The 27959-nt window shown below is 37.3% G+C and overlaps 1 protein-coding gene across 1 annotated transcript in view; it reads right to left on the reverse strand.

The window, feature by feature from the left end:
• Nucleotides 1-27959, reverse strand: part of CDKL5 (cyclin dependent kinase like 5) — a 76002-nt gene that overhangs the window by 34560 nt on the left and 13483 nt on the right. Inside the window, 5 exon segments of the mRNA XM_074151517.1 lie at nt 795-885; nt 6645-6704; nt 7906-8026; nt 11158-11294; nt 14397-14442. Coding sequence (XP_074007618.1) covers nt 795-885; nt 6645-6704; nt 7906-8026; nt 11158-11294; nt 14397-14442 — 455 coding nt within the window.

Raw genomic sequence — 27959 nt, forward strand, 5'->3', positions numbered from 1 at the left:
AACAATGCAACTGCCTATACCAATTTGGTTAAGATTAGCACAGCTCTGGGAATACAGGGATGACTTTATTGACAGAACAATTACTATCTAATGCCTTACCTATTCAAGAAATGTCTAGTTCAGCATTAATCAAAGCTTCCAAGAAAGACTTGTTTCTCAGCAGCATGAAACATTTTGCTTAAAGAATCTTAGGGGTGACCAAGTACTTCTTTGATTCATCCTGTGGCTACCAATTCCTTACCAACACTAACTTCTCAGTGCTTTATTAAAATGATTCATACAGCCTCCGTCAATAAATTCTTCCTGACTAGTTAAAAAGCCAGCACTATCCTTCTGAGCCACTTCAGCAGTGCTGGTAAAGGGTAGCTGGGAAACAACCAAATCACAGTTTTGATCCAAAGGATGAAGAGAAAAAGGAGTGTAACGTGGTGAAGGCTGCATTGCCATTGCAATGCAACATTCACCACAAGGCTGATGGAACATTTCAGGCTACAGGACTACCATGGAAACCTCTTTTGAAGGGAATGAGGGGTGGGAATCTGAAGTACATCTGTGATAATTCAGCTTTATATTTTAATCAGTTAAGCACTGCTCAGCTCAAGACAGGTCAACATGTCAATGATTCATGCAAACTTACTGGAAATGAACAAAAATTAATGAATACTGGGAAGCCTCTTGACATCTTCCCTTTAAATCAACCACAGTTCTCCATCGGTAAATCTTACCAAAGGTGCTTGAAAAAATGCTAAGAATCAGTCAAGATTTGTCATGGCAGCTCTACAAAATGTACTTACCCGAGCAAGAGTTCAGGTGAGCGGTACCATCTGGTAGCCACATATTCTGTATAGTTAGCATTGCTTCCTTCAGAGAGATTACGAGCAAAGCCTGTCAAAGAAAGAGTGTGGAAGATTATAATATTTTATTTTTTTAATTTAACTTTTAAATACAATAAGCATATCACCACTGATTTTGGCAGTAAGAGATTACACCTATTTAAATCGAGGCAAATTGTTTACAACCCCCAGTGCAGAATTTCTACAAAAATTGCTTGTCTACTGAAATATAAGTTTTTATTGATACAACAGTGAAAGTCAGCATGTCTACTTTAATGACTACTTTACTTGTGTACTCTTCTCAGAAGGCTGTGATTATTCTTGGTGCTTTGCCATAATCAAAACTGATTGATAAAAGTTATCTGTCACTATGCTATGCAAGCTATTGAACCATTGCCACTGATTTTCACTGAGATGCTGTTCATGGAAGAAGATTCATAACGTTAGAAACATAACATATGCATGGGGAATGGACCTTTCCAGTCACTGATCCTAACTACTACAGTCTGACTGCATTCCATTTTTTAAACTGGTCAAGCAACTACGTATTATTCTCATCTAAGGACACTCCTGGCAAGGAACGAAGTCATCTCTTCAAAACTACAAAAGGCAGGTATCTACCACAGAGCAACCAAACTGTTTTATAACTGCATTTGGCTCACTCCACGTGTCAGCTTCCCATCTGCTTTAGGATTGCATTTGTAACAAGGCTTCCTTGTGAACTAGGATCAGAAGCCACATCCAAATTAACCTCCTCCTCCACATCATTTTGTTAAGAATAAAACCAAAATGTATACTTACCTGCAATTGTACCAAAACTTCTGTCCTAAGGCATAACAATTGTGACCACTGACTGAGAAAAGAGTGTATACAGTGGAAAACCCAGATGTAGGAATAATTTAGATTTTTGTTTTCATCCTCCTCCACTTATAAAAAGCCAGCCGAGCACCACAGTAATGATGTTACTGGATTCTTCACGTAGAAGTACTCTAGGGCAGATGCTGGCACTGTTTTCAGAAAAGTATCAAGTGTCTTACTGTTTTCAAACAAATGTTTAATAATGAGGTGAGACAGGACAGACAGATCTCAGCAGCAAGACTCCAGATGTGTAAGCTCAAACTGAGACAAATTTTTGGGACTGAAATGCAGAAGAAACATTTTCAAAATGCTTTCTTATTAGGATGTGGCATTAAAACTTTGTCCAAAATTCACTTCGGTGAAATCACTATAAGTCTTTTCATTATAGCATGAATGATGAAGAAAGAATAAAAATTCCAAAGTGTCTCAGAGGTATAAAGGCACAATTTCATTTTCAGAATCAATAAGTGCTACTTAAATGCAATAGTCATTTTTCTTCATATCTGAGTTCTTATGCAGAAGCTGCCAAAATTGCTTTTCCCACACGACTATGTTTGTAAGGTTGTAATTTTTTAAAGATTTTTTTTCAGTATTCTGAAAGCATATGTCATTTGGCAGCTTAGTGAAGGAGCCTAGCCCCACTCACTCCTGTGGAACACTAATTTACTCCAAGTTAAGTAAAGGTTTGGATGCAGATTATTATTATTAGAATAGTGATTTGAGAGAAAACAATGATAAATTTGTTACTGACATAGGTTACAGCTGTTACTTTTTGCAAGATACCTCTACCATCAAGACTTAGTAAACTAAAAGGCATATGTGATGAGGAACAGACATTTCAAAGTTGTCCCAAAATAATAATAATTCTGGTCTGTTCTCATAAAGCCTAATGAACATTACTGACGTTGCTGAAGAAAAGCTGGAAAGGAATTTTTTATTACACGTAACATTGGATTTGGGTAAATTTCTAACCATTACTATATTTAGAATTGCTTAGGCAGCTCTGTTTCTGTTTCAAATTGCATGACACATCTGATTAATCTTGTGAGTGAAAAATTCATAGAATCATAGAATGGTTACAGTTGGAAGGGACCTTAAAGATCATCGAGTTCCAACCCCCCTGCCATGGGCAGGGACACCTCCCACTAGACCAGGTTGCTCAAAGCCCCATCCAGCCTGGCCTTAAACACTTCCAGGGATGGGGCATCCACAACTTCCCTGGGCAGCCTGTTCCAGTGCCTCACCACCCTCACAGTAAAGGATTTCCTCCTAATATCTAATCTAAATCTCCCCTCTTCCAATTTAAAACCATTACCCCTTGTCCTGTCACTACATTTCCTGACAAAGAGTCCCTCTCCGGCTCTCCTGTAGGCTCCCTTCAGATATTGGAAGGCTGAATTCATTCACATGTTTAAGGAAGAGAGGGAAGATTACCAGCAGCTACACTGAAGAAATGGGACACTCAAACAGTGGGAAGTCAGTCCCAAACAAGACAGGGCAGGGGGAAGATGTCACATAATGCAAATAAACGCATGTGCTAAGGTAATGCACAAGCCTGGCAGCCCACGAGCCCATGTGAAAGAGAAGAATCAACAAGTCAAGGGTGCATATTCCTCCCCTCCAGGCCAGTCTACTAGAACTTGGTCAGCAGCTACTATGTCCACAGATCATCAGTAGCTAACGTAGTCTGAAAAATCAGCCCCCAACTTTACAGACTAGATGCAGCACGGATTTGACGTGGCAAGACAGAAAGAAGAATTATCATCATGGGCTTCAGTGTCATCTATATATTGTTGGGTGATGTAAGAAACCATTTCACGGATTCGCTACTGCTCTGACTCTATGACACCATGGTGAACGATGACAGGATTATTAAGTCACGAAAGCATAATACCCTTCTAGGGGCACAATTACTTTTCTTTTGTCATGGTGCAGTTAGCCTATTGTTCCTTGCTCCAAATTGTTCTGAAGTACTGAGAAGAATTTTTTGATACAAAAATAAGAGAAGCAGGGAGAAGATTAGACCAAACTCCGAACAGTGAGAAGGAATAAATTAGAACATGAAGACAGAAGGCAATTTGGATAAGAGCAACTATGAAAGCAATAGAGTTTGCAAATGCATCATGATGCAAGGAGGGAGAACAAGCAAAATAAGAGATTTCAAGAAAGGACTTTAAACAACTCGGAACACGGTAGGAGAGATGTCAAACAAAAAGGCGTGAGGAAAAAAAGAAGGTTGTCGCTTTCTTATAAAGAAATAAGGCAAATTGAAGTTAGACACAAAGTAAAGCATTCTAATGTTAATGACATGCAAGTACTTAAATACGTGCCTAGAAACACTAGGGAACCTCTATTATTCAGAAGTTTAAGAATAAGCTAAGCAAACACCTGTCAAGAATGACACAGACATGCTTAATCCTTTCTTTGAGTAGGTGGAAGAACTAGAGAATTTCTTGAGGTCTTTTCCAGTCCTGTGTTTCACGATTTCTATGCTTACGCATCATACAGAGATTAAGAGATTGCTAAAACAAGTAATTTTGAAGCTCTGGTGCTGAAACAGCAAACACTCTAGTCAGAAAGCCTAACTACTTCCAACAGTCAGATGCTTCTGCTGTAATCGGCATTCTGTACGGTTCTCTTTTTCCACTTCTATTGGCAGAAATGACACCCACACAACATGTGTCCAGGCAAGCACCACATTCAATCTCATTTTTATCTAGCACAGTATGTACAGAACACATGGCACAAGGATTATGAAGAACTATCTTGTTAGAAATTTATGAAATTTTCTATTAAAACTGTTTTGTCCACTGGGCTATTCAGAAACACCCAATTACTTCAATATTTGCATTGGGATGGATGAACAAACCTTTTCTTCGCATTTGTTATCACATGAGGAATGTGGTACTATATGTGACAAGTACTTGCGTTCCAAAACATGATTTAAGTTAGGTAGGCAGACAGCAGACATGAAATCACAGAATCATAGAATCATTTAGGTTGGGAAAGACCTTTAAGATCATCAATTCCAATTGTAAACCTAGCACTGCCAAGTTACTACTAAACCACATCCCTCAGCACTACATCTACATGTCTTTTAAATAGCTCCAGGGACGGTGATTCAACCACCTCCCTAGGCAGCCTGTTCCAGTGCTTGACAGCCCCTTCGGTGAAGAAATTTTTCCTAATATCCAAACTAAATCTCCACTGGCACAACTTGAGGCCGTTTCCTCTCCTCCCATTGCTTGTTACTTGGGAAAACAGACCAACACCCAACCTTGCTACAACCTCCTTTTCATGTTAAAAATCAAATTATTACATCCAAATCTGTACATGTTCAGGAAATGCTTGTGGCTAATCCTGTTCTGACAGACATTTTACAGTAATAGCTTAAGCTACTAGCAATAATGTCAATTAGCAAAAGGCTAAAAAATTAAAATTGATCCCAAATTATATCGGTTGCTTGTAATTTTAAATCCAACTAAATCTAAAACATGGATCAAAATTCAAACTAACCCACATGAACAATAGGAACAACAGAATTTCCCATAAGTTAGTTTGTGCCTTCCTTAAGGTTGTACTGAGCATCATGAGTACATTGTGATTGCATGTCTTTTCCAAGAGCAAAAAGAGAATGCGCCTGGAGAGTATGGCATGGGCAAGCCAATGAAGCAGAACATCACTGTGCAAAGAATTCATATCATCTTTATCTAGTGAGAAAACTGTTGTCCAAAATGTGATTGTACCATTTGTCCGTCTGCTTATTTTCCTGTAACACTGCTGCACAGAGGATGTTAACAAAAGTTTGCATGCACAAAAATTTGTTAGCTGGTGGCATCTGCCAACTCCCATGGTGAATGTTACTTTCAGGGGGGACATACCCCAAAAAAATGAGGGAGGGTGGGCAAGGGCCAGCAAAGGCTCTTCCCCATGGCCGGGGAAGGAAGACCAGTTCCCATCAGGATCCACTCACGCCCCTATTGGCTGTTCCTGCTTGCGATACTTTTAGCCCCAATCAGAGCACATGTTGGTCAGGGGCAGGTGTTGCCTGCTAATTGGTTGTTAATCTCTGTACAAGGCAGCAACTGGGTCCCCTGACCACCCAAATCTGGGGCAGGGGGTAAAGGGGTGGAGAGGGAATGAGGTGTCTGCTGGGAGAGCCCTGGCCCCTCCGACCCCAGGGCAAGGCCCTCAAAATAAGCGTGGGGTAAGGGAAAGATGCTGCCCAGGAGAGGGGCAACGCTGCCAGGACAACCTGGGCGCAGACAGAGCCGCAGCGGTGCTGATGGGAGGCCTGTGGATACCAAAAAGGTGAAGGCATCAAGGGCACCGTGCAGCAGCACCCTGGTGTTCTGTAGGAGCTATGTGGTTCCTTACACTGCAGAATAAATTGCCCGTAATTCAAAGCACTCATATGGACCAAATCTCCTAAGGCTTTTCCTAGAATGGTTATTGTTTCTGAATGCTTAAGCAAAAATGCCTTCAGGATTAAAAGAAATAAGCAGCACTGCAAATGAAAAATGCCTTTTTTGTGTTCCTAAAAAACTACTTCAATCTATTTTTTTAGCAGTTCTTCTTTTCATTCAAAATTGCAGAGGTTTGAAATGGCAGCTTTCAAACTGCTCTCACTGAAAAGTGCCCTTGGGTAGCACTACAGAATTGATTTACCAAGCCAAACTGTAAGATTTCTAGGGAGAACAATATTTTATTCTGTGTTTATGTAGCATTTAGAATAAAAATACAGATTGTTGGAACAGTGTACACTCTACCCTGTTGTCTTCTGGGGATTACTCACATGGGCCTTGTGCTTGTGTGCTGATTCTTCAAAGCCTTAGAGCCGACACTAAATGGGTTTTAAACAGTACACACTGTAGAATTCTCATAAGGTAAAACTCCACTGCAAGAGATTTTCTTTAAAAAGGTAAGAAGTAGGCATTTAACTATTTAACTTACCAAAGTCACATAGCTTCAGAACATCATTGTGGCTTATTAAGAGATTCTCTGGCTTGATATCTGGAGTATCAGAGTGAGAGAGGGGGAAAAAACCACTGTTAGGTTCTCATTTTAATTTTGAACTTCGTCAACAAATATTATTTCATTATAATGTGTTTAGAGATACTCATGCAATCATAAACAAAGCGTTGCAAAAGCCACTGCTGAAACAGCTTCCAGCAATTCAGTCTGTGAACACGCAGAATTAATTTTCTGCCTTTTGAAGTCTTTTAAAGTGTTTCCCAACAAAACACAGGAAGATAAAAGGTGCTTACAGGTATTCCTGGGCAGCAAACCAATATGCAGAATACTGCAGATTGCAAAATAATAAAATGAACTGACATTTAATTACTCAGTTAACCAATAAAATGTTAAGTGTGCTGTGCCCAACATTTTCAGTTATGATGATTTTCTTGATCACCTCTTGCCACTTGTTTAGAAAAAGTGTGCTCTCTAGTTTTAAGCCCATTTTTTTTATTCTAATACGGATATCACGCTATCTGAATATGGTATATTTTTCAAATTATAAAAAATAAAAAACTACAAAGTATTTTCCTTCTGTTTGATCAGTCTGAAATACAAATAGCATATTGTATGAGAATTTTAAGTTACTGGAAACATTAATTAGAAATGTTACTTGTGCAAAGCCACAAAGCAAAATATAATTTTATTAAATCAGGATAAAAGACATAAAACTAGATAAAGTCACATGTCAAGATATGTACCCTAAGAGCTTGATGTTTAGGGGGGGCAGTAAATATACAGAGCTGAACTCACAGAAGTTGGAAGGAACCACCTTAAGCAGGAGTAAAACACAGGGGACCAGGCTTTAACTTCTGGGTTATTTTTCTACTAATATTCTATTACCAGATTCAAAAGTGAAATGACTGAGCACTATGAAATGTTTAAAAAAATTCCTTTTCCTTTGGCAATGTTTGTACAGCAGTGTCACTTTGCTGTGCATATGATACAATCTTTATTCATACTCCAAAGATGGTGGACAACAAGCTTTGTATGTAGATGAACTTACTTTTAAAACAACCTGAAGTCATGCAGCAGACTTAAGACCCAGCCAAATTTACTGATTTTTTTTTTTCTGTTGATATAAAGCAATTGCTTACATTTATGTTAAATGCAAATTACTTCAAGCTGTAACATCTTTCCCTTTAGAAAGCAAATTCCTACCCAGGGCTTATTTCCATGGGAAGAACTACACACTTACCTCTATGAACAATATCATTCTTATGGCACCAATGAATTGCTTTAATTAGCTGGTAGATATAGCTTTTCACTTTTTCTGGTGGAACTCCATTTGGCATTTCTTCTAGCAATTCAAGCATATTCTAAATGTTTAAAAGATGTTATTTAAAAGAGTTATACTGTAGTTGCTAGAAGTTAACATGCTTTCAGCATCCTGAAGCAACATACTTAGGCCAGTGAGCCCGGCTATGCAAAATCAGTCATTTAACATTCATGGAGTATGTTTTAATCATAAGCATACTACTAGCCGTTTTCAGTCTATAGAAATGTGATGACAATAATCCTTAAAGGTGAATCACAAATATACCACAAATCCTTAAAATCATCAATCCACTTATCCTAAAATTTCTAAAACATCATTTACTTACATAAAGTTGCTTAAAGAGAAACACCAGGCCAGTGTGACTGTATGAAAAGTTTAGAAGAGCGCAGCATTTTGTAAGTATCCAACTGTGCTTTAATATACTGCTTTCTTCATTGTAAAACTAGTTCTGCTGCTTTAACCTAGCAGGGCTATGATTAATCACAAACCATGTCTGTATGTGAATGGGTATAGTTAAAGCAACACAAGCCTGTTAGTGCAAATGAAGTAACAGATGTAAAAATGCCTCAGAGGGGCATAAAAAGTAACCTAGGGAGTATCCTATAGCTATGTGTCAGCTGTATTGATCTTAGACATATTTGCACTACTGTAACTATGGCCACGTTAACTGTTTTGTGGATATACCTAGACAAGAAAATAAACTAATTGTTTACACTAGTAAATTTCTTTTTTGAAAAAGGACATTTAGATTCCCATTATGCTAGCAAATGTCTCCAATTTTGCACAATTAGAAGTACAATGGAGTTTGTACTCTGAATCCTGAATGAATAATGGGCAGCAGCAGCTCACTTGAAGTGAGGTGTCTTATTTACTGAATACTGAAATAGAAATAAGTATTTGCCTATATTGCCTTACACAACTCATTTAATTATGGATTTGAGCATTTGTAGATTTCATTTAAAATAAATTTACCTTGTCTTTGACAAGCATTTTCTTTAGCTGTGTAATAAAATTTTTGAGGTTTCTCTTGTAAGATATTTTAATGAACACAAATTCATTCTCTAAGCAATCCTGCCATTCTCTAAGCAATCCTGCTCATTCTCTAAGCAATCCTGCTTCAGCAGGGGAGTTGGACTAGATGATCTATATGGTCCCTTCCAACTCTAAAAAAATTCAGTGAAATTCAGTGAAATATAAGACAAAACAAATGGAGACTTTGATAATATTTGAAAACTTTTCTAAGTTTTGCAATCTGTGAATAAATACCAGAACTTATGTGCTTGAGTGTAAGTTTCTTTAGAAATACATTTCAGATCCAAGAAAAGGAATTTTCTGTTAAGGAACCATATTGATTTTAGTTAGACTCTTGTCCACATAGAAGCCTGTGGATCTGGATAAGTCAGTCAAGAAGTTAGTATTACAAGTTCGAACAAAAATAGTAGCATCGGCACAGTGAGACATAATCCTATATGAAGACATTAACTAAGGAGATGATGAATAAAGGAGATTAGACTAAATGTGAATTTAAGTAATCTGGATTTGAGTATTGCAGAGCTAAAATTCCCTAGAGGACACAAGGTGCTCATCACCAGTTAAAACAAAAATTAGCCTAGTATAATACATTTAGTTTAATTCCTTCTACTCTTCCCTCATCCAAAAATATAGAAATCATCCTGGTCTTCGTGTAAACTATTGTGGAAACTATTTGACATATCTGAAAACAGGAAACACTCACAGACTGCAAAGTTTAACTGAAAATAAAGGTGACCACTAATATAGAAATTACATTAGGCACAGACTATACATGATGTCTACTTTTATCACTATATTCTTTTATTCTGATGCAAATAATGTTAGATATTGCAGCCTCGTGTTTTTACCAACATTACCAATTTTTAAAGTATACACCTTATCAGATCAATTAAATGTCTTTTACTTATGCTGCTCTTCCAACCCACAACTGTGTCGAGCTTAGCCAAGTCAACTATAATACAAAATTAAATGTATGTTCTAAGTTGGTTTGTGATCAAAGACATTCTATGTGCCTGGAACAATTACAAGGAACATGGGCGGAACAAGTCAAGCTTTGCATATTAAGATCTAAGTAAGATCCACCACATAAGAAGTTACTGATCTGCTGGTGGAAAACAAAACTGATTTCTACTGTGGGGAAATATAGGTCACCTCGCATTATGCAATAAAGTTATACAACATAATAAATTGTAAACTGAGGTAAAGGAGACACAGTATCTAGGGTGAGGAATCTTTACACAAGAGACAATTGACTGAACAGGACTAGCACTCAGCTAGAACACAACATCACATTGGCAGGATATTAAATGAAAATTTCAATCAAAGGAACAATATCTCATGAAAGCTACAGAGATAACATATAATTAAGCTTGCATTTATTTTTACTATGTGTATCTGAATACTATGGAATGATTTTCACAAAGAAATGTTAAATGGTTAAAATATAGAGGGAAGGTCTACCTTTACCATGAAGGTTGCAAAAATAATGAAAGACCAATCTTTCTAGGTTGTTTCTCTCTGGAAACAGACCAGGATGCTTGGCAGTAGTAGGCCAATCTAAGGAAATTTTGGAATTGTTTCAAATGAGGTCAGGATTGGAAATAATTGACAGTCATCTTTGCCAAATCCCTCTAAGCAACTATTGATAGTGGCCTTGTTACAGAAATATACAAACAAATCCTATTTTTAACAAGGAAAGATGGAGAAAGTTGAAACAGGTTCCAAGGTCAAAAGTCTATGATCTTGTTTTGAAAGACTACGTCAAGATTCATTATACAATATAGCACAAGACAGTTAATCAGCTTTACAATTAAATGGACTATAGAGTCTGCATTGAATTTTTTCTGCAAATTATATATATTCCAATCTACACAATTTGAACAAGTTTGTTCATATATGGAAGCATTTTTACTTTTTTTAAAGATCAACACACAAAGTAAAAACAATAGTAAAGTTATCAGTGTTGCTTTCCACAATAAATGTCCAATTACAATATTTCAGATTGTATTAAAGTTTATGCTGTTCCTCTTTATAGAGCTTAAGCTTAAATAGCTTAATTTCTAAAAATAAATGTAATTTTAAAGACTTTGAGTACACTGATGATTTAACTGTGACAAGGATAGTACAAACTCAACTCACTTTTTCCACATATTCAAAAACTAAGTATAATTTTCCTCTTCTTCTGAAGGCTTCCTTCAGCTCCACTATGTTCTCCTGTTTCAAAGTGCGAAGCATTTTAAGCTCTCGTAAAGTGGTTTCTTTGACTTCTTCATTTTCTAGAGCGCAAAGTAAAAGTGACAGAGTAAAACTTACTATAAAACAAAACAAAACCCCCAAGTAATAAGGGTTACACATCTTTACTTTGAACCCATAATTAAATTCTCTGTTTCTAGATATTACAGCGAAAAAGTAGCATTCTCTAAGCAATCCTGCTTCAGCAGGGGAATTGGACTAGATGATCTATACGGTCCCTTCCAACTTTAAAAAAAATTCAGTGAAATTCAGTGAAGGCTTATTTTCTGGTGTGGACTCTCTCTGCTGCCTGGATGCTTCTGCACCAGAAGAGAGGTAACTGGGGAACTGTGCTATCTTTATACAACCCCTCACAGACTTCCCATCACTACCATCTAGGTTTTCAGTAGCAGAAAAAATCGTAAGAAACAAATCATTTGCATTTCTATCTTTTTCATTATGAAGAGCACTAATATGCTTCAAAAAATATGCATGTATGTGTACGGACGCATCCTCCACCCCTCAAATATGTCACCCACATGAAGTACTGGCAAGGTTAGTACGTCCTCAGCAGAAACACTGGAATGCAAAGCTCATGTTTGAACAATGCCTAAGAAATCTATTTGATTCTAAAATAATTTTATTCTCCAAAAGCTACGATACATTTTAAGACTAAAGTACATATCTGTAAGCCTGGTAAGTTTCCCTACAAGGCTTTTAATGGAAATTGAGCAGTGTAGACCATTGTAGTGGCCACAGAGAGCAGGAGAGCAAATATTGATTCAACGAAACCTTGAGACTGATTCTGAGGAGTCACTCTGATTTTGCTGTTGTTTTGACAATTCAGTTGTCTGAAAGTTGTTCATGAAAGGTGGAGTGTTTTACTAAAGCTTTGTACACTGCTTATCATCAAGGGGCCCTGAACTGACGGTTTTAGAGGATACTACCACAAAACGTCAAGTAAACAAGATTATATTAGGTTCTATTTTTCATTTAGTAAAATGAAATCCATTAATTCAGTAAATTTGTCCATGCATATGTAGAAGCAAGGTTCTTAATCTCTTAGAAATGTTATCCACAACCGAGGAATATTAAATGGAATATGACCGCATGAATTCAAAGCTAAATCACATTTGCAAGTCATGTACCACAAAAACAGTCAGAGACAGAGGAAGAAGAAACAAGGAAGAGAAATTGTTTTTCCAAGCAAGCAAAAGGCAGAAACAGGTTTGCAGGGAAGAGAGAATAACACAGGTCATGCAAACACATGTAATTATCATCAGAGAAAAAAAAAATTATTGAAGTGTAGCAGGAGGGAAGAAGAAAACAAAATACTATCATCACAAATGTTTTGATTAAAAAAATATATAATTTAGAGCAATCTAAATCATTTCATTTTAAAACTGAGTGCTCGGTGTTGGCTTGCATCAGCCTGATTACATAATTTCATAACTAGACACTTTCTTTGCAGCGTATTTAGCATGCATATGTCAAACAGCAAAAATTCAGTGAAGCAAAAATGGCAATAGAAACAATTACAGTGTATTCAGATTTGTAATGAACTACCATATTAACGAGACAGATGTGAAATGGGCTGAATCAAATCCATCAAAAGAACTTCTGTCTTATTTCCAGAAACTTGTAAACAACAAGCTACAACTCAGAAAAGCAGTCATCATTCATGTAAACTGATATTAGATAATACTCCTGAAAAGCCATACCTAATGGCAATGTCACATTTTTTGTTTTCATTTTTTGGTAGACCAGCTAGCATAATAATCCTGTTTAGGGTTTAATACTGAGATTCATTGCCCAGGATCTGTACTGAATAGCCATATTAAGTTCCAAAAACCAATTCTGAAGTACTATCATGACCTGGTCAAGACGGTCACCACAATTACCTCTTACACTCTTTAATGGAGATTTAAAACAGATCTCTGAATAGCAGAGCTGAAAGATTCACCAAATACATTCTTCAAGTGTCCGGCAAAATCAGCTGCAAAGCAAAGGGTCTGCACTGCATAAAACAACAGACACAAATTTGACTCTGCTGTGCCTAACTGACTCTGAAAATTACAGTCCTTGTAACCAACTACATCTCCATGGCCACCTACAACAATAACAAAAAGAAAACTTTTCTAAAATAAAGTGGCTGCTGTTTCTTTAAACCACATAGCTTTTAGCTAAAGCTTTGGTATACAGCAAATCATAGCTGCACCGCGCCGGGATGACTCCTCTTATTACTTCATACTTGGCTTCTCCTTCTGTTTGTGCTAGCCCATTAGGGATCAGGGCTAGTTCTGATGTACGCAAGGTAGACAGTTGCTCTCCTGATCGATTGCCAGTTTTGCCTGTGATAGAATAGTTGGATTCACTGTCCCCCAATAAGCGCAGGTCAGAAAGTCAGTCTTGCTTTGTACAGATCTTTGGTTTTATTACTACTGGATGAGGAATAGGTGTGTGCAGCACTGGCAAAAATTTCCATGTGTCCAGCCTTCTGCCACCCACTTTGCCAGCAACAGTAAGCCTTGTGGGAGTTAGCTCTTCCTTCTCTCAGCAAACTCAGAAATACCAGAGAGTACAGGGAGGCTGCTGTGAGGGGGCAAAGAGCAAGTTTCCTGTGGAGAGTAGAGCCTGCTGAAGGAAGGGCAGAGCTGCTGCCTCACCACCCAGATCCCTCAAATCCTCCCATGAGTGCCTGAGAGCTCCCCAGTTCCTCTTTGTACCTCTGAACTTCACAGAGACTTCTCTCAGTCTCCTCCATTTACCCCTTCAAGTCCCCCAAACATTTAAATCCCCTCCCGCAGATGAAGGATGATAAAGCCCAAAGACTCTGCTAGCCACTACTACAAGAGGAGTTTTTGCCATTTTATGATCACATCCAGTCTCCCAAGTGGCAGATCTTACTACCATGTATGGCACCACAATCTCGGTGATATTGAGATGCACCAAGAACAGTTATCTAGTTGGAGAGTATAATGCAGTTCCTAGGCAGGTATGAAGGATCAAGTGTCTTGAATATTCACAGAGCTAATAAATAATTATCATTTTAAAATCAAGCCTTGATATATGAGACTTCTTATTTTAACTGCAGAGATTAACAATGTAGTTATTGACATGAAAGATTATGCAGCACAAAAGGTTACCTTCGCTGTCTTTGAATTTCTTGATAGCCACAATTTCATGTGTCTCCTGTAAAACAAAAGCAAAGAAAGGGAAATGAGCAAGATCTATTGTGTGTTTTCTCTTGTTTCCCCCCCTCCCCACCCCGAGCATCAGATAAATTAAAAACAGCATTCAGAGAAAATTCATAATGCAAATCAAAATTAATTAAAATTCTGGTAAATATCTCAGCGATCAGGCCGAATGCAATATAAAACCTTATGTAGCAGATATGTCACAATTAGGAAACCTAGTATGAAAAAGCCAAAGTTAAATGCCAAAACCTCATATTTAAATACCTTATACCAGATATCAATTAAATTTTCAGAAGAGTTGATCCTGAGACTCTTGCTACTTAGTTATTCTGAAAGCCAAACAATCCTTTATCTGACCAGAGCATAAGTGTGGGTGCTTATCTTTGTGGGCTGAAATAAACATACTGTACAGGCACATAGCTAAGTCTTACAATGAGATCTGTAATTTTCGTTGCCAAAAGTTTTTGGGTTTCAAAGTTCAAATATCCACAAAGAATACGATTTTAGGAAAGTAAATTCTCTGTGCCTCTTTAAAAAAATAGTTGTCCTCTTAAGGGAAGCCAATCCCAAACCATAATCACTAATTGCATTTGAAAGTGTTAATCTGTGCTTATTATACAGTCATGGATGATAACACCTACCTGCCTTTTCATTCCTCTAGCATTCTCTATTCTCATCAAACCTGATGATGATAGGTCACATTTTTCTCTTAAATGAAGACATTTCTCTCGTTGTGTGAGCCCGAACGCATTTAGCATATGGCCAAAATATAGCCAACCTGACATGACTAGTGCACGTCTGTTCATACAATGATGCAGCACCTGAATTTTAGCAACATGATGGGGAAGAAGCTTTAAAGCTCACAGAGTAAGGGCGTGTGAGCAGATGGGCATTAGGCTACCTGAGTTACTTGACAAGCTGTATCTAGCTTACACACCTTTTTCAAACATCACAGTTTTTAAAAAAATTAAAATATCCCACTATTAATAGCATATAAAGGCTGGACTGAAGAACAGCAATAAAAAAAAGTGAGGCCCCTCTGGAATACCTGAAGACATGTACGTAACCGAGTGTTGAATAACACAAACATTACTCCATTTTCACTTCAAATTGTCATAAAACATGAACTGTAAAACACCTGATCCCAATTAAAATAAAAGCACCTGGAAAGACTACTGTACATAGTGAATAGTATCTTTTAAGGCTTTTAAATGAACATCAACTGATGAATAAAAATCAACAGTTTGCAAACAACTATAAAAATACATATATACATGTGTGTGTATGATTTGCATGTTTAAAAATAAATATCTTTCAATCATTACTCATAACATCTGTCAGAAAAACATGGAAGCATTATGTTATGATTTAAGTGACCCAACTATATCTACCTTGCATTGAAGGACTTTAGTTCAGCAGAAACAGCATATGCTACTAACTATGCTACTAAGAGAAGACTTGCATTGCTTTTCTGCTACTGAAACCCACCCTCCATATACACTGGTCTAATCTGAAGGCTGATACTTTATATAAATTCAACTGAGATACTATAAAGGTCCAAGCACTACCCTTTGATCAACTAATTTTTTTTAGAACAGAAAAGAAAAGGATGTCAGAATTGAGGACATAATACACATTTCAGGTTCAGTGTGATTCTGAAAGGCTTGTCTATAGCTTTTATGTCAAATAGAGTTCCTAAATATTTTTGTTTCAGGAAGTTTACAAATTGAATGCTATAAACTAAACAGAATAGACTATTTTACTAATTATATTGTTACTACTAAGCTATAGTATTGTTATATTTATTAACTCTAAAACCAGTAAAAATAGTAAACGTTACTAGCGCTATGAAGGAAGACTGCTAAGAGGGTAAGTAAATTTAGCTTATTTGACTTCTGCTACCTACTGTTAGGTGCTCTGGCTAATTAAGCCTTTGAAAGGTTTTTCAGAAAAGGAACAGCATAATTGCCCTCAAAAGCCTCTGCTGACTGCAACATGCCTATGTTTAGACAGTGTGCATACACTACTTTGCAGATAAGCCAAATTTATCCATTAGCACTACATTCCTATTTCACGTGAAGGAAAAGAAAAATCTGCAGATGTTTCAGCAACCACTGAAAAGCTGTATTTTTATTCTCAAAGTAATGGCTAAGTACACCGAAAGAAAAATAGGAGTGAAGCTGTTGCCTCACACAGACAGCGATTCTGCACTATTCAAGAAACCTAGTCCATGTGGCTTTTCTGCCATATGCTGCTGTCCCTTATGTGTATAGTGAATGTGATTATTTTGGAAGTTAAGTTTTAAAAGCTTTTGTGTCACAGTTTTGCAAAGACTTAATTAAGAGATGTTATCAAATGTCCTGCAGGATTTTGACTATTCACAGTATTTAAAGCATGACTGGCTCTATGAAGAACAGGAACATAAAGACCTCAGCAACACACATATGGAAGAAAAAGTTATCCAAACAGTTCAAAATACTATAACATTTAAGAAATTTTAATTTGAAATGCTTTATCACTTGTATTATTTCATTAAACTAATTAATGATGTTTTAAAAAAAAAACACAACAAAATATCTATGTAATATATATAATGTATGTAAATAATCTGAAGTGAAACACCACCAAAATGAGACTAGACAATAGATGCTTTGAGGAGTTACACTAGTAACATTTTATTCCTCCTTAGGGAGGGACCTTCTTGTCTAGGTTTCTTGGAGGACCCTCATCCTATCTAAATGGTATTCTCTAGGAATCAGCTACTGGTGAAGCAGTCAAGCCAAAGCTATAATGGATACAGGGACTCTGAAGATTACTGTGCCTAGATTTTTAAATATCAGGTACATGCTTGTCAAAAAGTCTGTAACTTCCCTATGATGTGGAACACCTCCAAATCAGTAGGGTTTCAGAATGCTCCATTAGGCAGAACAGGAATCTAAAAAGAATCACAGAATGATATGGGGTTGGAAGGGACCACTGGAGATCATCTAGTCCAACCCCCCAAATGAACTAATAAGTTTATATGAGGTGACATAAAAAAATAGTAGCTCCTTATCAATCATGTTTTAAACTAGTTTCCAAAGGAAGAATCCATCTGAAATGCCCTGTTTGTCTATCTCTGTTTGCTATCATCATGAGTAATTTTTAACTAGATGTCCAGTTTCAACCAAATTTTACAGAAAACCACAAGTTTTAAAATGAGAAAGTTTCAAAAAGTTTTCTCAAATTTGTCCTCCTTGGGGGAATAAAGCAGTAAGAACTCAATCTCATATACATTCTATGATGTTGCAGACAACCAGCATATGTAGACTGTGAATGAACTAACAGGCATAGCTTTTGACCAGCCATTGTACATAACTGTAATTTACACAAACTAAAAAGAATCATAGCACGGTTCAGGTTGGAAGCGACCTTAAAGATCATCGAGTTCCAGCCCCCCTGCCATGGGCAGGGACACCTCCCACTAGAGCAGGTTGCTCAAAGCCCCATCCAGCCTGGCCTTGAACACTTCCAGGGATGGGGCAGAATGAGATTGGAAAACATGGAATACATTTTGTGTATGGACCAAATTCAGGCGGCATGTAGGAGGGGTGGTAAGAGTATGCTTCCTGGATCAGGAGACAGATGCTAGAGCCATCAGATGATGAAGGCTAAACCTGAATTTTCAAAGTACTGACAGGCGCTAGGTGCAAAGCAAACAGACACTACATTGCGAAGCCCTGAGAAGATGGAACAGAATTGGGGATACAAAGAAAAGCTGAGCTTTGAGCAATGAGGGAATTCAACAGTGAAAATTCAGATTCCTGTGAGAATCTGAAGGGTTTTTTACAAATCAAATTTAGACTTTGTTACTTAAAGCTTTACTTAAAAGTCCTTTTGAAGATATGACCTCTTCTGTGGATCTGGTTCTCTGCTCCTCAAAACCAGGCCAAAGCGCAATTCTCCAAAATAGAATTGTCATTCTCTAAAATATCTTTTTTTTTTTTTTTGCATTTCAAAAGGATTTTTTGAGACTGTGCTCTGAAACACAGTGAAACTCTGAAAACAATGTTCAGTCTGATTGCAGAAACCCTCCTTAGACAATAGGTCAGTATCCAACCCCTATAATAGAAAATTCTCACATTCAATTAATGTATGATCTAGGCAGATAAGTTGTTACTAGTTGACTCAATGCTTGAGACTTCAATGAATATCAAGGAAAGAAAAAACCTCAAGTAATCTTAAATATTCCGTGGTCTTTATGGAACACAGAATATCCTTTCTGATCTCAACGACTGGCTTATATCATGAAGTATGAAAATTTGAGTTCACTTAGCTATAAGTTTTACTTCACTCAGCTACATTTATTAATAAGCATCTCATTACCTTGTTCTACTAAAAACTTCTGGCCTCAATACTTCACTTTACATCCTGTAGCAATGGCAATTTGCAAATATGCAAGTCAAATCTCTCATAGCATTGGTACTACCTCTGCTTATTCAGCATGTATATTATAAACATTCTATGTTATAAAACTATAGGAAAAGCACTGTTTTACAGTTAAGTATGCAACAAGAGATAAATATTATTGAAAACATTTTGTGCAAAAGGACATACACAAACTGATTATTCAGACTCCATGATTACATGTGTCTAAAATGGGGTAAAATAGGTCTCCTCCATGTACGAACCTGCTAATACCTTTGAAAAGGGAAGACAAAAATTTCTTAATCCATGTCTGTTCCATTTGTTTTACATATATAGAGAGAGAGAGGAGGAAGGAGATAACCTTTTCTTGTGAACAGATATCTCCAGTCCTGGAGATGAGAATGACTTCATGCTAGGACTCAATCCTTTCCTGTACTTCAAAATATGCATGGAAATTGCCTCTGGAGAAAAAACGTGATTTACTGTCTGTCCACTTAGCCACAGACGAGAGGCGAGTATGCTTGTGGCAGCAGACCAGTTCTCACAGCTCTTCTGCTAGTCATTCAGAGACTTCTCTCCCAGGTTTCCTCACAATATTTTAGCACCTAGCATTTCCTGTCACCAGTATCAAACTAGAAATGCTCCCTGTTTTGAAAGCATTTAATTTTGTTTTATTTATAGGATAGAAGTATCTCTATTTTTTCATTATCTCTACATAATATATACACCATGACAGTGCTTTTCCAAAACAGTGCAGGAATGTCTCTCTGTTGTTTTCTAGAAAAATCCTTGATGTTAATGATGGGAGAACTCAAGGAGAAAGGTGATCCTCCACATAACTCAACATCTTAGAATTATAACCATTCTTCTCTGGAAAGAGAAACATATCTTACCAAACTATATGATGTTCTTGAAAATGTCATGTGATAAAAAAACCAACAAAACCAACCTCTTCAAATGTTTGTCCCTATTTTATTTTGAAGGTTTCTGTTAGTATTTTTTTCCCCTCCTTCTTTTGTATATCAAGGAAAATTTGACACAAAGCATAGGTACACAAAAAGATTCTTGAAAAATAGATAAGTTAGAAAGTTACATCATTCAGCTATAATTTTACTGGCTCACCCTGTATGACTACAAGAATCTCAAGCATGGATTTTTTTAAGCAATTGAAAGAATAAGTGTTTATAAAAGTCAACAAACATGAGCTGAGATAGTGATAGTCAACAACGAGCCATGGAGAAGTGGAATGTTGCTGCCTTTACTCAGGCGGTGCTGCTCCAGCAATATCTAGTACATCACTCAGCGGTATATGCTAATCTATCAAGTAGCATATTAAGATGTGGTATTGCATGTTCTTTGATTTGCTTATGTTTTCCATTTGTACAAGCGTGAGGCTTAAAGATAAAAGCATGCCCAACTTCTGCTAGAAAAAGTGAAAGCAATCGGATTCTCTACTCATAGATATTTACATTTTATAAAAATAACCTAGAAGCAGGAAAGAAACCGTGATCTGATCCTTACCGATTCATAATTACATTCATACAATTTAGTTTGTCACAACCAAGACACATGGAAAAAAAATTAACAAAATTCTGCCAAACATATCCCACAGCTAATGCATCTTCTGAACAAAGTAGTACAGTTTGACTTGCATATGCATGATTATATTCTTCAACATTTAAGTGTTTAGGATAGATTTTTCAATAATCTTAATTCCAGCAAAAATCACAGAACATTAAGCAATCCCCAGAGGCAACAGAAGCTCATGAAACCATGACAAGACAGTAAAACATTTATTTTTAATGGGTCACTTAAAATGAAACAAACAAAAAAAAATTTTTTTCAAAGTTACTCTCAAAACAAGAACATAAAACATTACCACTGTCATCAGTATCGACCAATATATCATAAATGTAACATTTGTCATTACAAAAGTCTTTAAACCTAGGCCAAGCTACCTCTCAATGCAAGCTCTGAGAAGTAACAGGAATCGTTACATGCATGTAAATCAGGTCCTTAAGATACCACCCAAACGCTGTCCTGACTCCATTTGCATTTTGCCTTAAAACATTGCTACATTTGGACAATACTAACAGATCAGAACACAGCTTCCTGTCTTCTCAAGACTTCTAATTTTAGGTGCTGGCAATTTTGCAACATTACTTTTAAAATCCACTGCAGTGTCTTAGAATACTCTCTGTAGACAAAAAGAGATGTGCAAGGTGATGGATTCAATTTCTTCACCAAAGGGTTCCCCCTCCGCTGGTGGCAGAGGCTCTCCAGACTGCAGTAAGTTTACAGGCTTGCAGAATGGTTGGGGCTGGAAGGCACCTCTCAACCAATCTTGAATGTCCCCCTCCCTGTGGGTATTCTGAATAGCCTTGAAGATATTAAAAACCCACCAGGACAAGATTTGGAGCAACCTGCTGTAGCTGACTCTGCTTTGAGCAGTTATTAGGAGGCACACCTGAATTTTGCATTACAACGTATGCATTTTATATTCTTCAAAAACTTGAAATGTACCAATTTATGGGTTTCCACCCACGCCTCTACTTTGCACAAAAGTTACAAAGGCTAATCTTCACCTTGCAGGCCAGTCCCTCCCACTTTCATTTCAGATCAGCAGAGGTGCACAGAGTGATTCAGAGCATGACTAAAGTTAAGGTGCTCTCAGTCACCTCTGTGCAAATGGAAGAAGAAACTTCCCTAGATTCCCAAGGAAGCCTAGGGGCGCTCATCTCTCTAGATTGAAGTTAGCTCGGGGAAAATTCTCCCTGCATCCTCTTTTACATTATGCTGAATGCTGGCTTTTCATGAACATTGGGAATAAGCAGTTTCTTTAACCCAAGGTTATAACATTAGAATGTAAACAGTCCTACAACCCTAAAATACAGTATTTTCTACTAGCTACTAGGCTGATGATAGTGGTTAGCATTGAAACTTTCATTGTTCCAAATGCGTTTTTCATATTTACTCACAATTTTCTCCAAGCGAAGAGGTAAGTAAGTATTCCCAAAGAACTTGTACAATAGTGTAATGTAAAAGATTTGGAATAAAAAGTAGCTTTTAAATACTGTAAATACAGCTATTCTGGCTTTTCATGGTAACCTAGTATTATTATATCATATTTTTCTTTTATTATATATCCTTCATTTCATCTTACTGTAGCACTAACCTATATAATTTTACAATTTGAAAGTATTATTAAATCCCAACCCTAGATGTAAATCAGAACCCAAATTCGGTAAATGGTTATAAGTTTTTTCTGATTCTGAAAAGTAATAATAGCCATTTCAGTTTTGTACCCCAATCCTTTTCCAATTCAATTTGATATTTTTGCCTGTTAAGTCTGGAAATTGTGAAAAATTTGAGAACAAAATAAAGCTATTTATAAATAGTATAATACTGCATTGGACAGATACTAGTATTATTTAATTACTTCTTACAGCATAATCTTGGCACTCAGAATACAAGTGATAACAAAGTGAAAAAGGAGGAAGTCAACCTGTACGACCCTTACGGCTTCTCTGAAGATAATGCTGAATCCATAAATTCAAAGGTCAGCAAGATTTTTATAATTACATTTTATTTCTTTATTCTTTATTATTACTAATGTAATGCTCATTCCCTGGGCACCTTGTAACTCAAGAGTAGGTAAAATTTATTGGCCAATACTTCTTTGCTTTATTTTGTTTGGGTTTGGTTTTTTGTTTGGGTTTTTTTTAAACATGCATCAATATCAAAGTCTTCAGTGTTATTATTCCATCTTTAAGCATCAACATAGTCTCAGTATGACTGGCTAAACTTCAAGCTTTAATTTTTAAATCTTTCCTTCTGCAACTGAAACAATCTATTTTTTATCTGGTACTTTCATATTTCAAATTTTGGATTTTTTTCTTATCAGCAATCTGACAGGCATTTTTTAAATCTGCAAAACAAGACCTACTATGAATCAAAGGCAGACTTGCCAAGTAGGTTCCTGAGGCCAAAAGTCTTCAAGTGGAAGTCATTTTCAGATTAAGACATCTAAATTCAGATACCTGCATGTTCAAGCTTCTACTGTAACAAACAGAGCTGAAGAGCTCTAAATTGACCACTCAGTCAAGACATGATTCAGTAGCCTAAACACAGGCATCTAGTAGTGTTTAAGATTCCCTAGATCTCTACAACACTCATGTAGTATTGGCAGAAATGACAGAGGATTTATAGAGATGAATACCTCCTAGAGGAGATGCCAGAGATAAGGCATAGCATCCCAGAGGTAAGGCATAGCATCCCAGGTATCGCCAATAGCAGTAGGAGCTTATGCTCAGTCAACTATAGTGCAGCCTTCATCCCCCAAAGCAGCGTGAATAGAACTTTCCTCTATTCCTTGACTAGATTTCCATTGACTACAGTGGGAGTTTAGACACTTGCACAGGTGCACACATAGATACCTAAATTTGTATCCTAATCGTGTCATCTTTCCAGGTGTACCAGCACATGAAAAAAAAAATCAAATCAAAGCACATATTCAGCTTAAGCATGTATTGGAAATGCATGGAAAGCACATTTGGATATTCTGATCATGGGTAATACCAGTTTGAGTGGAGTTTTTTTTGTTTGTTTCTTTTAATTTAAAAAAAATATTGGTCCCTTCTCTTCTTATCAAGTACCTCCCCCAGTCTCCACAACCTACCAAGGACAATCAAGAGCTGTCCTGCTGCAAGGACTCAGTACCTTTGGATGCCACCTGTCTTGTCCTATTAAATTGTATGGGCTTAGTTGTCTTGACTAATTCCCAACTCAATCCTTACCCACTGCTGGTAATTCATCTTCTTCCTCAACCCTTTCACTAAGCATAGAGACCTGAGAGATTTTGCTGAAGACGAAGGCAAAGAAGACACTGAGCACCTCAGACTTTATTTGGCTCTGCTATCACTAGATTGCCTGCCCTACTCAGCAATGGGCCCACACTGTCCTTGTTCAGCCTTTCACTACCAAAGTAGCAGCAGAAGCCCTTCTTGCTGCCCTTACAAAACTCAACTCCAGCTTAGCTCTGGCTTTCCTGATGCCACCCAGGTCCACTCAAACAATGTTTCTAAAATTCCTCCTTTGTAGCTTATCTATGCTTTCGCCTCCTGTATGCAGGGTTTTTGCACTGCAGCTCCATCATGAACTTCCTGCTTAGCCAATTTTGTCTCCTGAGAAGTCTATTTGCTTTCCCTAAGCACTGAGATAGACCGTTCTTGTGCTTGGAGGATGCTGTTAATGGACTGCCAGCTTTCCCTTGCCTTTCAGAGCTGCCTCCCACCTACCTGTTTCTTGAAAATTCTCCGTTCGAGGTCTGTACTCTGTTACTTTTTTCACTGAATTTCACTGAATTTTTAGAGTTGGAAGGGACCATAAAGATCATCTAGTCCAACTCCCCTGCCGAAGCAGGATTGCCCAGAGCATGTTAGAGCATGTTACTCAGGACTGCATCCAGGCGGGTCTCGAAAATCTCCAAAGAAGGGGACTCCACAACCTCCCTGGGCAGCCTGTTCCAGTGCTCTGTCACCCTCAATCTACTCGCAATACTATGCTCCATTATTTCACAGCCACTGTAGCCAATTATTATAATCTGGATGGTCCTTCCACCACCTGTATCAAGAAATTTTCCCTGACATCCTCCATAAATCTTTGGTACCACTTACATTCCACCATGTTGCCCTTCCAGCAGATGCCAGAGAAGTTAAAGTCCCCCATGAAAACCAGGGTCTGTGATTCAGAAACTTTATCAGCTGTTTAAAGAAGGCTTTTGCTCATGTCTTCACCGTGATCAGGTGGTCTACAAAAAAGTCCCAATACAATGACACAGTTTCTGGCCCCACCTCTAATTCTGAACCACAGGCTCTCAACTACACTGTCATCCATCCCAGAAAAGACTTCTGTGTATCTGAGACACTCCTTCATATAAAGGGAAACCTCATTCCTCTTTGTCTTTTGAGCCCATCTTTCCTGAAATGCTTGTATCTATCCATCAAAAACCTCCAGTATTAATTCTATTTTAACAATTTTTAAATACTAAGTAAATTTTCATTTTAGAGCGCAAGCTAGAATAGGATTTCCCAAGTTTAGTTTGCTCAGTTTACCATTGTCTTAGAAAAATTGTGCTGACTGTAAAAAAAAAAAAAAATTAAAAATAGCAGAAGCAACTGTCATTTCCATGCTGTAGACTTACACGAAGTAACTTTCCATCTGATGCAGAAATGGCAGCAACAACTCCTCTGTATTCTGGAGTGGGCCTGAAACCACCAGAGGTGGTAATTATCTATTCAGGTACCAAGCAGCCATTCCAGATCTGTTCTGGAGCAGAAGTAAGAGCCAGGGTTGAGCTTATTTTTGGTTTTAACACATTAGTTTGAAAGAGAGTATATATTAGTAATGATAAGTTTTCCACATCTGGGGGAAAGCCCAAGCTACAATGTTCTCATAAAAAATAGGGTAACACTGTCTTGTCCATGCAATTTAGTAGGTAAAACATGTTACTGAATGTAACCAACACCTTTGGTAATTTGGTCTCAGGTTGTTGATCGATTTGGCTGTGAACCATTTCACAGGTGTCTACACTAACCCTAAGAATCTGCCATTCCATGTCGTCTCATCATATACTATCTCCTTTTCCCTCAAGTAACACTAAGCTTCACAAACATCCCTTTCACTTCTTCAAGATCTTTAATGATAATATTGCTGTGCTATTCTCTAGGGAAGGGATGATAAATTTGAACAGGAAACACCACCTGCATTTTCTAGCCTCAGTTCTTTGGCTACTTTTTCCATTAGACAACAGTATTATGGAGAGAAAAAAATTGTTTTAACATTACAATAGAGCAGGATCATTTTTAGTGATGTTTTATTGATCAGTTCACCTCACTTCTGACTCTTGCCCTACCAGCCTGGAGGATGGTTTACAGATTCCTAAATCACTGCTCTTTCCTACTTCCCTTTCAATTTAGCTATTTTTTAAAAAGAAGTTTTTTCCAGACTGTATATTGATACAAGTTTCAGTGGATAACTGCATTTCTTCTCAAAGTTTCCACTTTCAAGTTTGCAGAGAAAGAAAGGCTTTTCTTCTCTAGGATTATACAGACAGTGCATTCTTTGGACAATAAGAGAGGAATTCTTGTCTCTTAAGAAAACTGCCATTTTGCTCTGCCAAACATTTAAAACTGCATTCCTTTCAGAGATTTTTTTCTCTTGTTTATAGCATAGCACTAAGGATTAAAATTCAATCCAAACTGCTTAAAAAAAAGACAGCAGGCAAGATTCATGCCTCAAACACATACAGGTTTTACTGATCACTGTTGCAGAGGTCAAAGGAAAAGGAGGGCTGCCTCTACACAAGTTGCATGATAATTTAGTTAACCTGAGAAGCAGAGCATACATGAGGAAATAAAGGAATCTTCACCCAAGGAAGACTTCTGTTACTACTAACAGGTGATGAAGAAACAGCAGCTAACTCTTCATGAAAATAGCACTTTTACAGATGAAATTTCAGTTTTGGAGCTAAATTGAGAAAGTGAGTTTGTGAACTTATTTCAGGCAGTTTCTGCAGCATTCAAAGACTCATGACTAGATCAGTATATTTTCTCTTGTATCTCAAAAAGGAGAAAAAGCCTAAGCATCACACAAGTTCTAGGAAGATTTAAAAAATCTATTCTAACAAAAATTGTCCCTACCAATAAGACTACCTAACACATCCCACTTTATATCTTGCACACACACATACACTTTTGAGCCTGGAAAAAAGAAAAAAAGAAGGTATTACTCAGAATTTAGGTTCACTGTGAAAGTTTGCCCAAACATGACAAACAAATACTTCTTGGAAAAAGGGGAAGGAAAACAGTGTCTTGATCTTACCAAGTTTATTGTCCCAAACACTGGAAACAGTATGAGGGGAGAGGGGATAAAAAAAGCACAGAATGAAGAGTTGATGGCCAGGGAGTACCTAGGCTAAAGAGACTAGAAAAAGAAGGAAGACAAAATCAGGCTGAAAACCAGACTGGAAGAGAGAAGTGGGATAAGGCATCTGGACTCAGAAGTTAGTATTAAAACCAGTATAACAAATAAGCAAATGAATCTGTGAACACCTAAAATTTTACTGTAACTCCATTTTACTTAAAGCAGAGGAACGGTGAGAATTCAGAAATAGCTGCAAACCCACTAAAACCACAGATGAGTCTCATTCCACGGCATTCTGGTATGCACGGGGGATGAAGGCAACAGGTTACTAGCTACACCATCTCAAATACTAGAAGCTGACAGCTGTGTGAAAACTGCGTGGGTATCCATATGGTGTTATATGATGAATTTTGTATTTAAGAAGTCTAGAAAATTACGTGCAAAAAAGTTTATCACCGTGGATATAAGCAAGGCAGTATTTGAGAGGGAAAGGTAGATTTCTTTTATTAGAACTACTGGGGCATGCAAAAGAAACTGAAGCCCTTCTCCAGGTCTAAAATAGAAACGGCAATCTCCAAAGTTAAATTTAAACTGAGAACAAGTATATTCTGTGTTGAAAAAGACTCAATACATCTACAGAAAACCTCATATATTTCCTAAGGTAGAGTCCATCTCATTTAGCTTTAGCCAGCTAAGAGTTACATATCCAATGTGCGTTGTCAAGGCTTTCCCCACAGTTAGTAAAAGCAGGGGAGGGAGAGAAGACTCAGCCAGAAGGTTACCCATTTTAACCATTTCCAGATGGTATGAATTGCTTTTTTGGATGTTGGACTCTCTCAATTTATATAAACTAGAGAGATTGGTTATGTAACACCTACACACCGAAACAGTGGTTGAGATTAATTCCACCCAAGTTACTTGACTTTGTAATCCTTCTGTCTATATGTTTTATTTTTTCCACACATGCGCAAACTTACATGCATGCACATGGTTTTATGGTACATTTCAGAAATAGTGATCAACACTAGTAGCTTCAGAGAGAGATATTACCTTCTCTGTATTAGTATTCTTTGAGTTCCACTGCTACCCTATTTCATCACTGTCCATTGGATTGTGTTTGTAATACACAAGCTAGAAATACAAATAAAGTATTCCCAACTATGCTACTGAAGTAAGAACATC

Source organism: Numenius arquata, chromosome 1, assembly GCF_964106895.1.
Source record: "Numenius arquata chromosome 1, bNumArq3.hap1.1, whole genome shotgun sequence".
NCBI lineage: Eukaryota > Metazoa > Chordata > Aves > Charadriiformes > Scolopacidae > Numenius > Numenius arquata.